The 12,524-nt window shown below is 45.1% G+C and overlaps 1 protein-coding gene across 1 annotated transcript; it reads left to right on the top strand.

The window, feature by feature from the left end:
* Positions 1 to 1,872: 1,872 nt before the first annotated feature.
* On the top strand, positions 1,873 to 11,688 carry LOC148113245 (uncharacterized). The gene is made up of 8 exons (XM_087872377.1): positions 1,873 to 1,927; positions 2,209 to 2,275; positions 2,358 to 2,475; positions 2,990 to 3,045; positions 3,326 to 3,502; positions 8,202 to 8,312; positions 9,072 to 9,185; positions 11,281 to 11,688. The coding sequence occupies exons 1-8, from the start codon at positions 1,873 to 1,875 to the stop codon at positions 11,411 to 11,413; spliced, it is 831 nt and encodes a 276-aa protein (XP_087728503.1). The 3' UTR covers positions 11,414 to 11,688.
* The last annotated feature ends 836 nt before the right edge of the window (positions 11,689 to 12,524 follow it).

Below are 12,524 nucleotides of genomic sequence, written 5' to 3'. Positions count from 1 at the left end.
CTTGGCTTCTTCAGCCTCTTCTCCATCAGGCTGAGGGCAGAGACGCTCCCAGGCAACTGTCTCTTCCTCCTCTTTGATTGGCTACAGGGTTGTCATGATGAAGGGGGCGGGCCAGGAATAGAAGCAGCCAGTAGAGAGAAAGAGAGGTGGGATTTTTGTCATCCCTGAGAACTGGAGGATTTGAATGCGAAATCTGCTTTCTTTTACAAAACCATTTATATTATTATGGAAAAGTAAAAGGTTGAGAGTTAATGCTTTATTTTACTGCAACAGAGGAAGTCTGAAGTCAGCACTTTTTTTCTTTTCTCCCACCCCCCACTTCTCTTTCCCCTCCCCCATTTCTTCCTCTTTGTTTGTTTTTTTATTTTGTATTTTATTCTATAATCTAATAAAATGTTTTTTTAAAAGAACTGGAGGATTTGAATGTGAAATCTGCTTTCTTCTGTTCAGATGCAGTCCAGAATCAGAAGGAGGGAAGGGTCAGAGAAAATGAAGGAATGTTTAAAAATATATTTATAAGAAAACAAAGGAAAACTTAGACTTTTAAAGAAGAAAATCGAAAGTGAACACCAAAAAAAAAAAAGAGAAATGATCAAACTCTGTAGAAAAAGTTCTTTAGCTCTGTAGAGTGTGATCCGTGAGATGTACAGAAATTAAAAGCAAAGAATGATAAAAGTCAGCCTTAAGCAAATCTATTGGAGACGCAGAGCAGAAAGATCACAAGATGAAGTGAAATTGGACGTTAAAGAAAATAGTGTCATCAAACAGCTTATAGAAAATAGCTAAAATAGTTATAGTGTTAACATTACTTTCTGCTCTGGTTGAAAGGATGTAGAATTTAGAAATTCTGTTTATTTTAATTTTAAAAATGTGTAAACTTTCCTGTTTGTGAAATAAAAATCTCACCCCAGCCATTGAAGGGAGAAACAAAAAAACCCAAATCAAATTCAAGTTTCTAGTTTGTGAGTATGGAGGCCAGGAGACCATCTCATAGGGAGAATCCTCAGTTGAACAAGAAGATCGCATACAACAAGGACTTCCAACCAGGCTCCTCCTTGCCAGTTTCATTCCTAAATCATTCCCTGTGCTGGAGTTTCCTTTCCTCTCTTTGCATTCCTAACACTTTCCTTCTTTCCTTTTTATTTCACTTACTCCTGTATTAATGGACCTGTCTAATTTCCTGAATGGTCTGGATTTCCAAAGCTTCTCTCTTTTTCTCTTATTTTCTGGAAGTCGCTGGAATCCAAAGATGGGATGGAATACAAACTGTAACAACTCCAGATTATTTTCTTCTCTCCATCCAAACTTGAGTTCATCACTTGAATGCTAACTTTTGTTTAAAGTAGCGATTGAAACGGTTGTAGTGGCCCCTGCCCAGCCGAGTTCCATATTTTTATAACTGCTGATTGATACACAATTCCTGATCCTTAGAAATAGAATAGAATTAGAATAGGATAGAATAGAATAGAGTAGAAACAGGAATGGAATGGAATGGAATGGAATGGAATGGAATGGAATAGAATAGAATAGAATAGAATAGAATAGAATAGAATAGAATAGAATAGAATAGAATAGAATAGAATAGAATAGAATAGAATAGAATAGAATAGAATAGAATAAGAAATATTCTAGAAAGAAAAAATTTCTTTTTTTATTCCACAGACTTTGCCTGAGACCTCCCAGGATCTCTACCTGGGCTTGCAACCCCTTCCTCCTGGAAGGCCCAGAGCTGCCCAAGGGGCACCCCTGGCCTCTCCCCACAGCTGGACCAAAGATTGTGACATCGTAGCCCGTGTCATAGAAGGTCTCCTGGGCTGCTCTGGGTCACCCAAGGGGTTGAGTGCTGAAGGAAAGAGCATTTCCTCTGTGACAATGGCAGGCAATTTCCTACAACGGATGAGAATGAAGAGGAAGTTCTCAAATAGAGGTAGGATGAAATTAAAAAGAGGCTTATTATAACACTTAACTTTAGCAGTTAGAATAGTAATTACTCAACCCTGTAATGAAAAGGAAGGGAAAGTCTACAAACAGAGGTAGAATACAATTAAAAAACAACACTATCTCCCTAACTTGAGCAGGAAGAGTGAAGAGTTTAGATGCCAGAAGTATCAGCTGGCTCCTAATATTGGGGAATAAAGAACCCAGATCAAACTGTGGCTGAAAAAATGAATATCTTTAATCGTGGTCAATAAGTTTGTGTTTTTAAAGAAGTCTATTTTTTTCCACAGTGGTACCAGAAGACACACTGGACTTGGGCTTATGGAGGCACACGGAGGTATGTAATATATATTTCCAACCCATCTATAGGACCCAGGGTGCCTGTGTTAACTGGGCTTGGGGGTCTCCCTCGTGTTCAGGCCCAACGTCCTCATGATCTCCATGGCTTCTCAGCAGAAGGCTTCAGGTGCCAGCCAGCTGCCCCCCATCCAACAAGGGCCTCCTCTTCAGCGGTCCATCACCCCCCGCCCCCCTCAGGTAAGCAGTCTAAATCTTCTGGGGAATGGTCTAAGTGTCCATTACTAAGGATGGCAAATTTTGACATTATCCTTTTATTATGTGAATGAATCAGGCTGAGACAATGGTGAAATCCAAATTTTTTTACTACCAATTCTGTGGGTGTGGCTTGGTGGGCGTGGTGTGGCTCAGTGGGCATGGCTTGGTGGGCGTGGCAGGGGAAGGATACTGCAAAATCCCCACTCCCTCCTCACTCCTGGGGCCAGCCAGAGGTGGTATTTGCTGGTTCTCCAAACTGCTCAAAATTTCCGCTACCTGTTCTCCAGAACCTGTTAGATTTCACCCCTGGGCTGTGAGATCAATTCTCTCACGTAGCAAATAACCTTGTGAAAAACCCATTTTTCTTTAACCAGGAGAGGTTATACCTGAAAAATTGTTCATGTCATAATAAGATGTGAGGGTTGGGGACAGCGGAGGGTGAGTGAGCTGATTGATAAGTATATTCCACACCTGTTATTTATTTTAACTTTTCCAGGCTCCTACAACATCAGGGGGGGAACCGCTGAGGAGTGCGAGGGAGAAGAATGCCACGTAAGTCTACATTGCATCTCAAAAATATAAAATATAAAATTCTGGATCAGTGTGATCTGCTTCCACAGGTTGCAGAGTTATCTGTGCAGGGCTGAAAGGCAGGAGAACAGGGGCGAAATCGAAACATCTTCCCTACGGGTTCTGTGGGCGTGGCTTATTTTGTGGGCGTGTTTTCTGGGTCAGCGGCTGCTTCTTTCCCCTGCTGCTCTTGCTGGGAATAGGAAAGAGTCTTTCGCAGCACAGCGAAATTTTGCTTTGGGTCCGACTTCACTCCCAACAGGAAAGCTCTGCTGCCTGCAGCGTTTTCTGGACTGGGAGGACCCAAAGCGGCAACTCCTGGCTGTGCGCTTTCCCGGGGCCCTGAGGGCTGCCCTCCCGGAGCACCACTGCCACCGCTCTGGAGCTCTCCTTCCGCCACCGCTGCCGTGGCTGGAGCTCACCATCAGGATCAGGATCGGTAAGTCCTTGCTTTGCTCCCTGGGAAGGGCTTCATCATGGAGGGCGGTGTGCCCAGACCAGGCACTTTCTCTCAGGCCTCCCACCTCCCATGTCTCGGGTGGGTCTCTCTTTCCTAGCCTTTGAAGGAGGAAGGAGGGAGGGAAGGGAAGGGAGAGAGAGAGAGATAGAGATGGAGAGAGAGAGAGAGAGAGAGAGAGAGGGAGGGAGGGAGAGAGAGAGAGAGAGAGAGAGAGAGAGAGAGAGAGAGAGAGAGAGAGAGAGAGAGAGAGGGAGGGAGGGAGGGAGGGAGGGAGAGACCTGACAAGAATAGCCAGAATATTCAAGAACAAATCTGAAAAGTGTTGGAAATGTCATCAGATACCAGGCTCATATTACCATATGTGGTAGACATGTGTAGAAGCAAAAAGATATTGGAGTAAAATCCACACATGGTTTGAAAAAATGACAAAGAAACATATAGACTTTAAATCAGAGATATTTTTATTAGGAATGGTGCTAGAAACATACAATAGAGAAGTGAGATACTTGATTATAAATGTATTAACAGCGGCTAGAAGTGTGTTTGCTACAAACTGGAAAAATGAGAGGATACCAACACAAGATGAAGTTATTAAGAAAATAATGGAATGTGCTGAAATGAGTAAATTGACCTTTGAAATTAGAGAACAAGAAGATAGACAATACTGCATGATATGGGATTTATTCTATCAATGGCTAGATACTAAAACATGGAACTGAAATATGATACATAAAATGTACGTCATAATATAATATGTGAAAAAAATTTCCTTTTTCTTTTTGGAATGATTGCCATTGTTAGATAACAAATGGAGTTAATGATACAAAGACATATATTGGGTTGATAACATGAGAAAATAGACAATTAGTAAAATATGAACATGGGGACGAAGCACAAGGGATCTGTAACTGGCCGACACACTGTTTGCAATTGTAATGAATGATGGACTTTTTATGTTTTGTTTGTTTTAAAAATAAAAAAAAATAAAAAGAGAGAGAGAGAGAGAGACAAGAAAGAAAAAGAAAGAAAGAAAGAGAAAGGGATAAAAAAGAATGTGAAAGAAAGAAAGAAAAAGGAAGAGAGGAAGGAAGAGAGGGAGAGAGAGAGAGAGAGAAGAGGAAGGAAGGAAGGAAGGACCACAAACTAGACGTGGCTTCAAAAGACGCATTGAAATAGGATAGCAATCTAGGGCTGGAAGGGACCTTAGAAGCCATCTAGTCCAACCCCCTGCTCCAGCAGGAAACCTTATATCATCTGGATTATTTGGGTGCCTCTAACAGAGAGGAAAATTGCCAGAAAGGAGAAGGAGTTTACTAGGACAAGGCTGCCATGCAGAGGAAGGCAGAGATAGTCCTTGACGTACGACTACAATTGAGCCCAAAATTTTGGTTGCTAAGCAAGAGCATTGTTAAGTGAGTTTCACCCCATTTTACTCCCTCCATGACATCCCCTGGCTCTAACAGTCAGGCTAGGGAAGAACATCTGAAGGCGTCTGTAATGTTCTAATGTACAGAAGTTACAGTTAAATGAGTGGCAGAAAGTGGACTCTGGGTGTGTTTTCCCAAATGCAGTAAGTGAGGCTGAATGTGTATCGTTTTAGAAGAGTTGTGTGTGTGTGTCTGTGTGTGTACATACACATACAGTATGTATAGTAGATAATGTATCTTTTTGTGTTCCTATACACACTCTATACTATGTAATATGTATGTACACATATGGCATAGGTACATAGGATTACGTAGTATATTTTGGATGTTCAGTAATAGGAAATAAATAGACAGGGAAATTGTATCTCGTTGAGGCCTTTGTGGTGAGGAGAGGCCAGGCAGCCTAACCCTAACCCTAACCCTTGACGTGAGTGACATCAAGTTAGCCCCGCTCACCCAGTCACGTGACTAACCAGTCACGTGACCACAAAGCCACGCCCACAAAACATGACCACCAACCTCAGCCACCCAGTCACATGACCATCAAGCCATGCCCACCAATCAAGCCACGCCCACAGAATTTTGAATCCCACCACTGCACACAGGCATGGATAGATAAACATTTCCCTCACTTTTCTGGGCTATAATGTTAAAATTTAGAGGTACTGAGCTCAAAACTCAAAACTCCCTTTACTACCCTGTTCCAAACGGCCAAGCTCCAGGAAAAATCCACCCAGAGACTCAATGGGTCCGTCCAGCAAGGGAGGATTACCCGGGGAAGGTCCGTTGGTCAGGTTAGCTTGGAATCCCATCTTGGGGAGCCAAATTGTTGGAAGAAATATCCATCTGGCTCAGTTCTATGCCGGGAGGAAGGCCCTGGAGACAAAATGGAGGCTGGAAACTGATTGGAAAGTGGGTCCATTTATTGATGAAGCAGAACCACGAGGTGGTTTGTGATTCTGGGCAGCTGACCACGTAGAGTGGAGAGTCAGGGATATTGATACCTTCTCTTGGGCTTTGAACTTGAGCTTCCTGTTCCTGTGCAGGAACATGTATTCTATTGGCTGTTGCCAGACTCCAATGGGGCCGTGTGGGGTCATGTTTGTCTGAGATAAGTTTGGTTGAAGTTTGCTGGGTGATGCAATGTCCTTAGGAGATTTTGCAATGCAGGGAGGTCTGCTATTGGATAATCCTATTATGTCCTGGAGGGTCACGTCTTAATCCCCTCATCCTGGAGCTGAAGGTCTTTTGTCTTGTAGATAGGATGGCCCTGTTTTTCTTCATGGGCACCAGACATCTGCTGGGGAGAGGGAGCTAGTTTCTGTCTTTAGAAACGTGTTTCTCCTTTAGAGATATATAATATTCTGCCTTTTTAAATATTTCTCAAAAGATTTAATTCTTCTAGGAGGGATGACTTCCCTCAAGTGGATACGGAATGTCTACACACCTCTGACAAAATGCCCAGATTTTGACAAATAAAACAAATCACCCCAAGATAAATCTCTTCGTTTTTCCCCCACCTTTAATATAACACGTAAGCTAGACAATTCAATTGAAAAAAAGAAATCTTTTAGGAGGAAGAATGAGAATACAAAATTTACAGGAACGTGGCTGCATAAAGAGGCTTCCTTTAAAATCCTTTGTTGAAACTCTTTTGGATTTTATGAGAGCATCCAGTCTTTTGGCCTTAGAGCCGATCTGCATGGCACATCTTGCCTTGGAAATCTTTGCCCACTCTTCCTTGCAAAAGGGCTCCAAAATTGTCAGATTGGGGAGGGGAAGCTTCTCCTGTGCCCAGCCCTCTTCCGGTCCCCTCCCCAGGTCTCCACTTGGATTCGGGTCCAGGGCTCTGCCAGGGCCATTCCGAAACTTCGATCTCCTTGTAGGGAAGCCATTGTTGTGTTGACTTGGAGGCCTGGTTTGGGTCCTTGTGGCATCGAAAGGGGGAAATTCCTCTTCATCTTCAGCATTTACAGAAGCCAGAAGGTTTTGTGCTGAAATTGACTGAGACTTGGAACTGTTCACAATTCCCTCTCCTTGGCTGGAGCCCCAGTTCCAGCTGAAGAAAAGCAGCCCCCAGAGCAGGATGCTGCCCCCCCCTCCCTATGCCTCCCTATGAGCCTGGTGACTTTGGTGGCTTAGAAGATGTGGAGACCAAGGCTGCTGCTGTAAGAGGCACCTGAAGACATGTCAGAAACCCCCTACTCAACAGCTGAACTCCATGGGGGCTTGAGCAGAGTCCCCTTAACGGATTTTTCACATATTTAATGACTACTATTTAACATCAGTTTTTTCCCTTCAAAGATTTCTGTTGTGGAGGTTTTATAGACCGCAGACTTATCCGCTTACAAAGGCACCAAACAGGCGAGCCAGAAGTGTTTAAAACAAACTAGTTTAATAAAAGCAAAGAAAACAAAATCTACAAAGAACATCAGTAGTGATCTCCCTCTCAGCCATGTCCATTCAGCTCTCTTTGCAGTTGCTCCATGCGGTTGGAGCCCAGGATCTTCCTTCCTGAGGAGGCGGCTAAGTGACTGCAGCTCTTGTGTGGGACCCGGGAGAGGAGTAAGAAAGCAATGTGCCATGTGCCATGTGTGCTCTCAGCAGCCAGAGCAGCTCCTTATAGACCGAGTGAGTGTCAGTTACAAAGCCCGGGAAACTCAGAGTCAACAGCTGCGCTCTGATTGGCTCATTCAAACGTTCAAACCAGAAACCAATCAAAGCCAATCAATAGGCACAGCAAACCATGAGAGAAGTTTTCTCTCACAACTTCAGTTTGTTTTTCGACTTGAATTGTACATCTTATACGTTATGTTAAAGGAGGAAGTACTCTGAAGTGATTTATCTTGGTCTGATTTTTTTATTTTACATTTCCAAAACCTGGCCTTTTAATAGGGGTGTGTAGACTTTCTTTGCTAAATACTGAAGTAAAAACTTAAGTAATCCAACTCTTATAAACAATTCTTATCAACACATTAAACCTTAGTATTTAAGTCACTAATCAAATCCCTTAAGACTACCCTGGAGGTGCATCTAAAGTCCCTCAAACTGTACCCATTGGCCATTTTTACGGAGCCTTTCTAAAAGACCCAATAAATGGTGAAAGGATTGTTGGTAGAAACAGCAAGACTGAATTTATACACCGAGACAAACATAAAGGTATTTTTAATATTTTTCAATGGAAGAAAATGTTTGATGAGTCAAGTAAAAAACTTAAGGATCTAATTTCTCTCTGGTTTTCCTATTTACAGCAACAGAAAGCAGAAGTCGTTCTCCCTGAATGAGGAGCTCCTGAGTAAAAACGCCCAGCTTTCAAAGAAGAACTCAGAACTCTGCAGGGAGGTGGAGGAGAAACTGTGGAGGTGAGAAACCCTGACTTTCTCTTCCAGGATTTCCTATTCAATTCTCCTTAGCTCCCTACCCTGGACACACATTACACAACGTTCTGCGTTGAATTACACTGCCTGGATGGGTAGGAGACATCATGAATCTCTTGACGGGGACTTTTCCTGGCCAAATCCTCTGAATTTAGGAGGTCCTTGCTTTGATCTCCTCCTCTGCTGCTCACTGACCTCAGTTCTCAGCTCCACCTCGGTTCTCACCAATTCAGTCTTCTCCCCCTTCTGTCCCCATTAGAAAGTTTGGAAATTGTTTTGAATTGGTTGGTGCCTTTTCTGGTATGAAAGCCAAAAAAGGGAAAAAAAATGGTTTTAAGATCTGAAGATTCCTATGTGGTACTTATAGATTATGTAATGCTAAATACTGAAAGTAAAAATTCATTCATTTGCACTTAAATAATGTTGTGAAGACTGAAGAAGCAAATCAAATCCCTTCAGAATATGCTGGAGATGTAGACAGGATCTACCGATTTGTCAGTTTTCCTGAGCATTTCTGAAGTGCCTAATAAATCATTGAAATCCTTCCTGCTTTGGTTCCTGTGAGAAGAACTTGGCACTGTAGCTGTGGTAACAGAAATGGCAAAACTCAAGTAATTAAAAAGTAAGGCTGGGTAAAACAAAGGAAGTGCCAGGCATTTTAGTTAGTTTTCATTTTAAAAGGGTTTGATGATGCGGGTGAAGACCTGAGGGGGCTCATTTCCCTCTTGTCTTCCTATTTTACAGAATCCAGATGTTGGAGCAACAAAACCTCCATCTCCACTGCAGGGTTCTGAAGGAAGCTGGGGAGAACCAGGAGCTCCTCGGGGAGAACCAAGAGTTGCGGGAACAACTGGAGAGGTAAGAAATACCGTGTATATCGAAAATCCGACCTACCCCGAAAATAAGTCCTAGCCTGATTTTTTGGGGTGGGCCTAATATAAGTGAAGGGGTGGGCGTGGCCAGCACAGGAGGTCGCCCTTCCCTTCCCCGGTCACTTCATGAAGGCTCAGCCCCTTAATTGCAGCCCGTGAATCAGCTGAGCCAGCGAGGGCCGGGCAACTCGGCCCAGATCTCTGGAGCACCTCCCCAGCCGCCGGCCTGCCAGGGCCCCCTTCTCCAGCAGTCCCGGTCCCCTGCATGGGCTCCATGGCGGCTCTGCAGCGAAATGGAGGACGGAGAGGGAGATCATCCCTTCTTCCTTTGCACCCCAAAACCTTGTCTTCCCTGGCCACCGAGCCCCCTGCATGCCCCCCTCTCACTGGAGCAAGACGTGCAATTCAATACCGGTATTACCTGTGGAGCCTCCCAAGTGCAACGCTCTGCCGTCGCTTCGGAGCAAACCTCCTCCTTCCCTGCACAGGAAAATCCCCCCCCCCATTTTCCTACCAATTGTTCTTTCCTTGGGACCCCAACATCCCCAAAATGTTCCATCCGAAGGCTTCAGCTTTTGGGATAGGCCTCTGTGCTGCGATCCAAATAAAGGTCTGTTTGTGTGTGTGAGAGAGAGAGCGAGAGAGATTCAACCTCGGAGAGTTATCCAGGGCTGGCAGCAATGTGCTCTCTCTCCTCCTCTCTCTCTCTCTCTCTCTCTCACACACACACACACACAAACACACACACACAAACAGAGGTCCCTCAGCCCCCCCTCCCCCAAGGCAGCCTCATCCCTTCACTAACCTGCTTTCCAGCTCCGTTCTCCGCTGCGCATGCAGGGAAAGGACAGAAGTCTGTGGGACTCCAGTGAAAGAAATAGTTGAGACCTTCAAACTTTGCAAGATTTTTTTTTTTTTTACATGAGAAGTTGGAAAGTCTCAACTACGGTGGGTTTTTTTACCATAGTCCCACAGACCTCTTGCCCCGCATGCTCAGAACAGAGCTGGAAAGCAGGTTAGTGAAGGGATGTCGCTGCCTTGGGGGCATGGGGGGTGAGAGACCTGTGTGTGTGTGTGTGTGTGTGTGTGTGTGTGTGTGTGTGTGTGAGAGAGAGAGAGAGAGAGAGAGAGAGAGAGAGAGAGAGAGGGAGAGAGAGAGAGAGAGGGAGAGAGAGAGAGAGAGAGCATCACCACCAGCCCTCCAAGGTTGGATCGGATCTCTCTCTCTCCCTCTCTCCTTCTCTCTCTCAGTGGCAGAGCTTCAGTGGCTGGCCGGTGGGGCGCTTCTCACTCACCCTGCCTACCGGCCCAGCTACTGCTGGGCACATCTCGGCTGTGGCATGCCCCGTACTGGCCGCCAAGCAGCTGCCCCTGTTGCTGCTGGTGTCACGGGGCCTCTTCGCCCTCCTGGCAGCTCTGCTCTCTGCAGCCCTGCTGGGCTGCCAGTCTGCCAGGGCCCCTTTTGGAGCAGCCGCCGGTGGAGCTGTGCTGCCTATGTCGCCTCGCCCACTGCTGCCTTTGGGCTGCTGAATGCCGGCCTGCCTGCCTATTCGGTGCTGCAGGCATCGGGCTTACAGCCATGCTTAGCCTGGCACACTTTGGGCCCTGATGGGAGCTGTAGCTCTCTTCTCATCTCTGCGTGGAGTAGCTCCAACAGAAGGTAGTGGAGGCTGCTGGGCCCAAAGACCGCCAGGCTCAGCGTAGCTGTATGCCCGGAGCCTGTAGACTGAGGCTGCAAAAGCGGCCGTGCTCCTTGAAGCCAGGGGCAGGAGCCCACCCGCAGATCAGCTGTTTCACAGAGTAAGCTGCTGGTAAGACAGTTAGGCAAGGAACTGTGAGGGGCAACTCATCCCTGCTTCCCGGTACTGGGGGGGGGAATAAGACCCCCCCCCCCAAAAAAGGAGCCCTAGCCGTTTTTTCGGGGGTCAAAAGGAAATAAGTGTATATCTCTGTGTGTATATGTTTATGTATATAAGATAGAAGCAAATGCAGGGTAAAAACAATTAAGAACTTAATGATTCTTGGTGATGGAAGCAAAAAACTTAGAAGGCTAATTTCTCTCTGGTCTTCTAAACCTACAGTAAAGAAACAATCATAGGTGTGATGGGGAACGAGAGCCTGGAACTTCAGCCCAAAATTGAGAGCCTCGTAAGTGAGAAAAGGGCTTTGATCGAAGAAAAGGAGAATATCAGAAAGGATTCACGGAGCGACTGAGGAGGTGAGACACAGACTTTCTCAGACCATCCATGGCAGAGACGGAGAAAGTAGAGATTTCCTGATCTCTACTTACATTCAAAACTTTATTTCTTTCATCGAGCAAGATAAAATAACATTAGAGCCAAAACATGATTCCAGGATGAAGAATCTGCCCTTAAGCGATGGAAGAAGAGCTGAAAATTAGAAGATTAGAAAGCTTACTACTAAAATTTATTGTACTGCAATAAAATCCCTAATTTTGTGAAATAAAGTTCCAAAAGAAGAAGAAAAAACCCTTAGTATGTATATTATTACTGTTGTTGTTCTTAGGCACAAAATTACCCGTATTCGTATATATACTATCAATTCGAATGGATGAAGATTTACATTAAATGACAGTTGATGTTTTAGTGTGAGAGAAAATTTCCCTCATGGTTGCTGTTCATACTTTGTCCAATTCTGGTCATCCCAAAAAGAAAAAGTTGTGGAGATTCTGGTCAGTGTGAAGAGAAGAGGAGCAAAGATGACTTAAGGTCTGGAGTCTAAATCACTTGATGAACGGTTGAGGGAGTTTGCTATGTCTGGCTGAGACAAGGTGGGAAGGATTGGGCAGCCATGATAGAATCTTCCGGCACTTTTAGGGGCTCTGACAGAGAAGAGGGGAGGGGCTTCATCTCCAGAGCACTGGAGGGAAGGACAAGAGGAAACGGGGGGGGAGTTTGTTAAAGAGAGACCCAATCTAGAAGTCAGGAGAAATTTTCAATCAGTAGGAACAATCTAGCAATGGAATAGGTTGCCTCCCAAAGGAGTGAGGGCTCCATCTCTGGAAGTTTCCAAAGTGGAGAAGAGAACCGGATGGTATAAAGTTCCTGCTTGAGCAGAGGGTTGGACTAGAAGACCTCCAAAGTCCCTTCCAGCCCTATCAATCTCTTTCCTATGTTCTACCATCCCTAAGACGACTTCTCCACCCACCGGCCACTGACCAGCTCTAGTTGGCCTTGGTGGCCCCCGGCTTCCCCCTCCTGTTGCTCCTCTCTTGCAGCCTGTAGAGCAGCAGGAGTTTCTGCCTGCCCCTGAGACCCTCAACCCAGCCCTGTCTTCCAGCTCTGCCACCAGCTCCATCAGCCTT

The sequence above is a fragment of the Pantherophis guttatus genome, chromosome 6, assembly GCF_059756535.1.
Source record: "Pantherophis guttatus breed Tessera chromosome 6, ASM5975653v1, whole genome shotgun sequence".
NCBI classification, from domain to species: Eukaryota; Metazoa; Chordata; class Lepidosauria; order Squamata; family Colubridae; genus Pantherophis; species Pantherophis guttatus.
The sequence above is the reverse complement of the archived record's forward strand: the minus strand, read 5'-3'. Positions and strand labels throughout refer to the sequence as shown.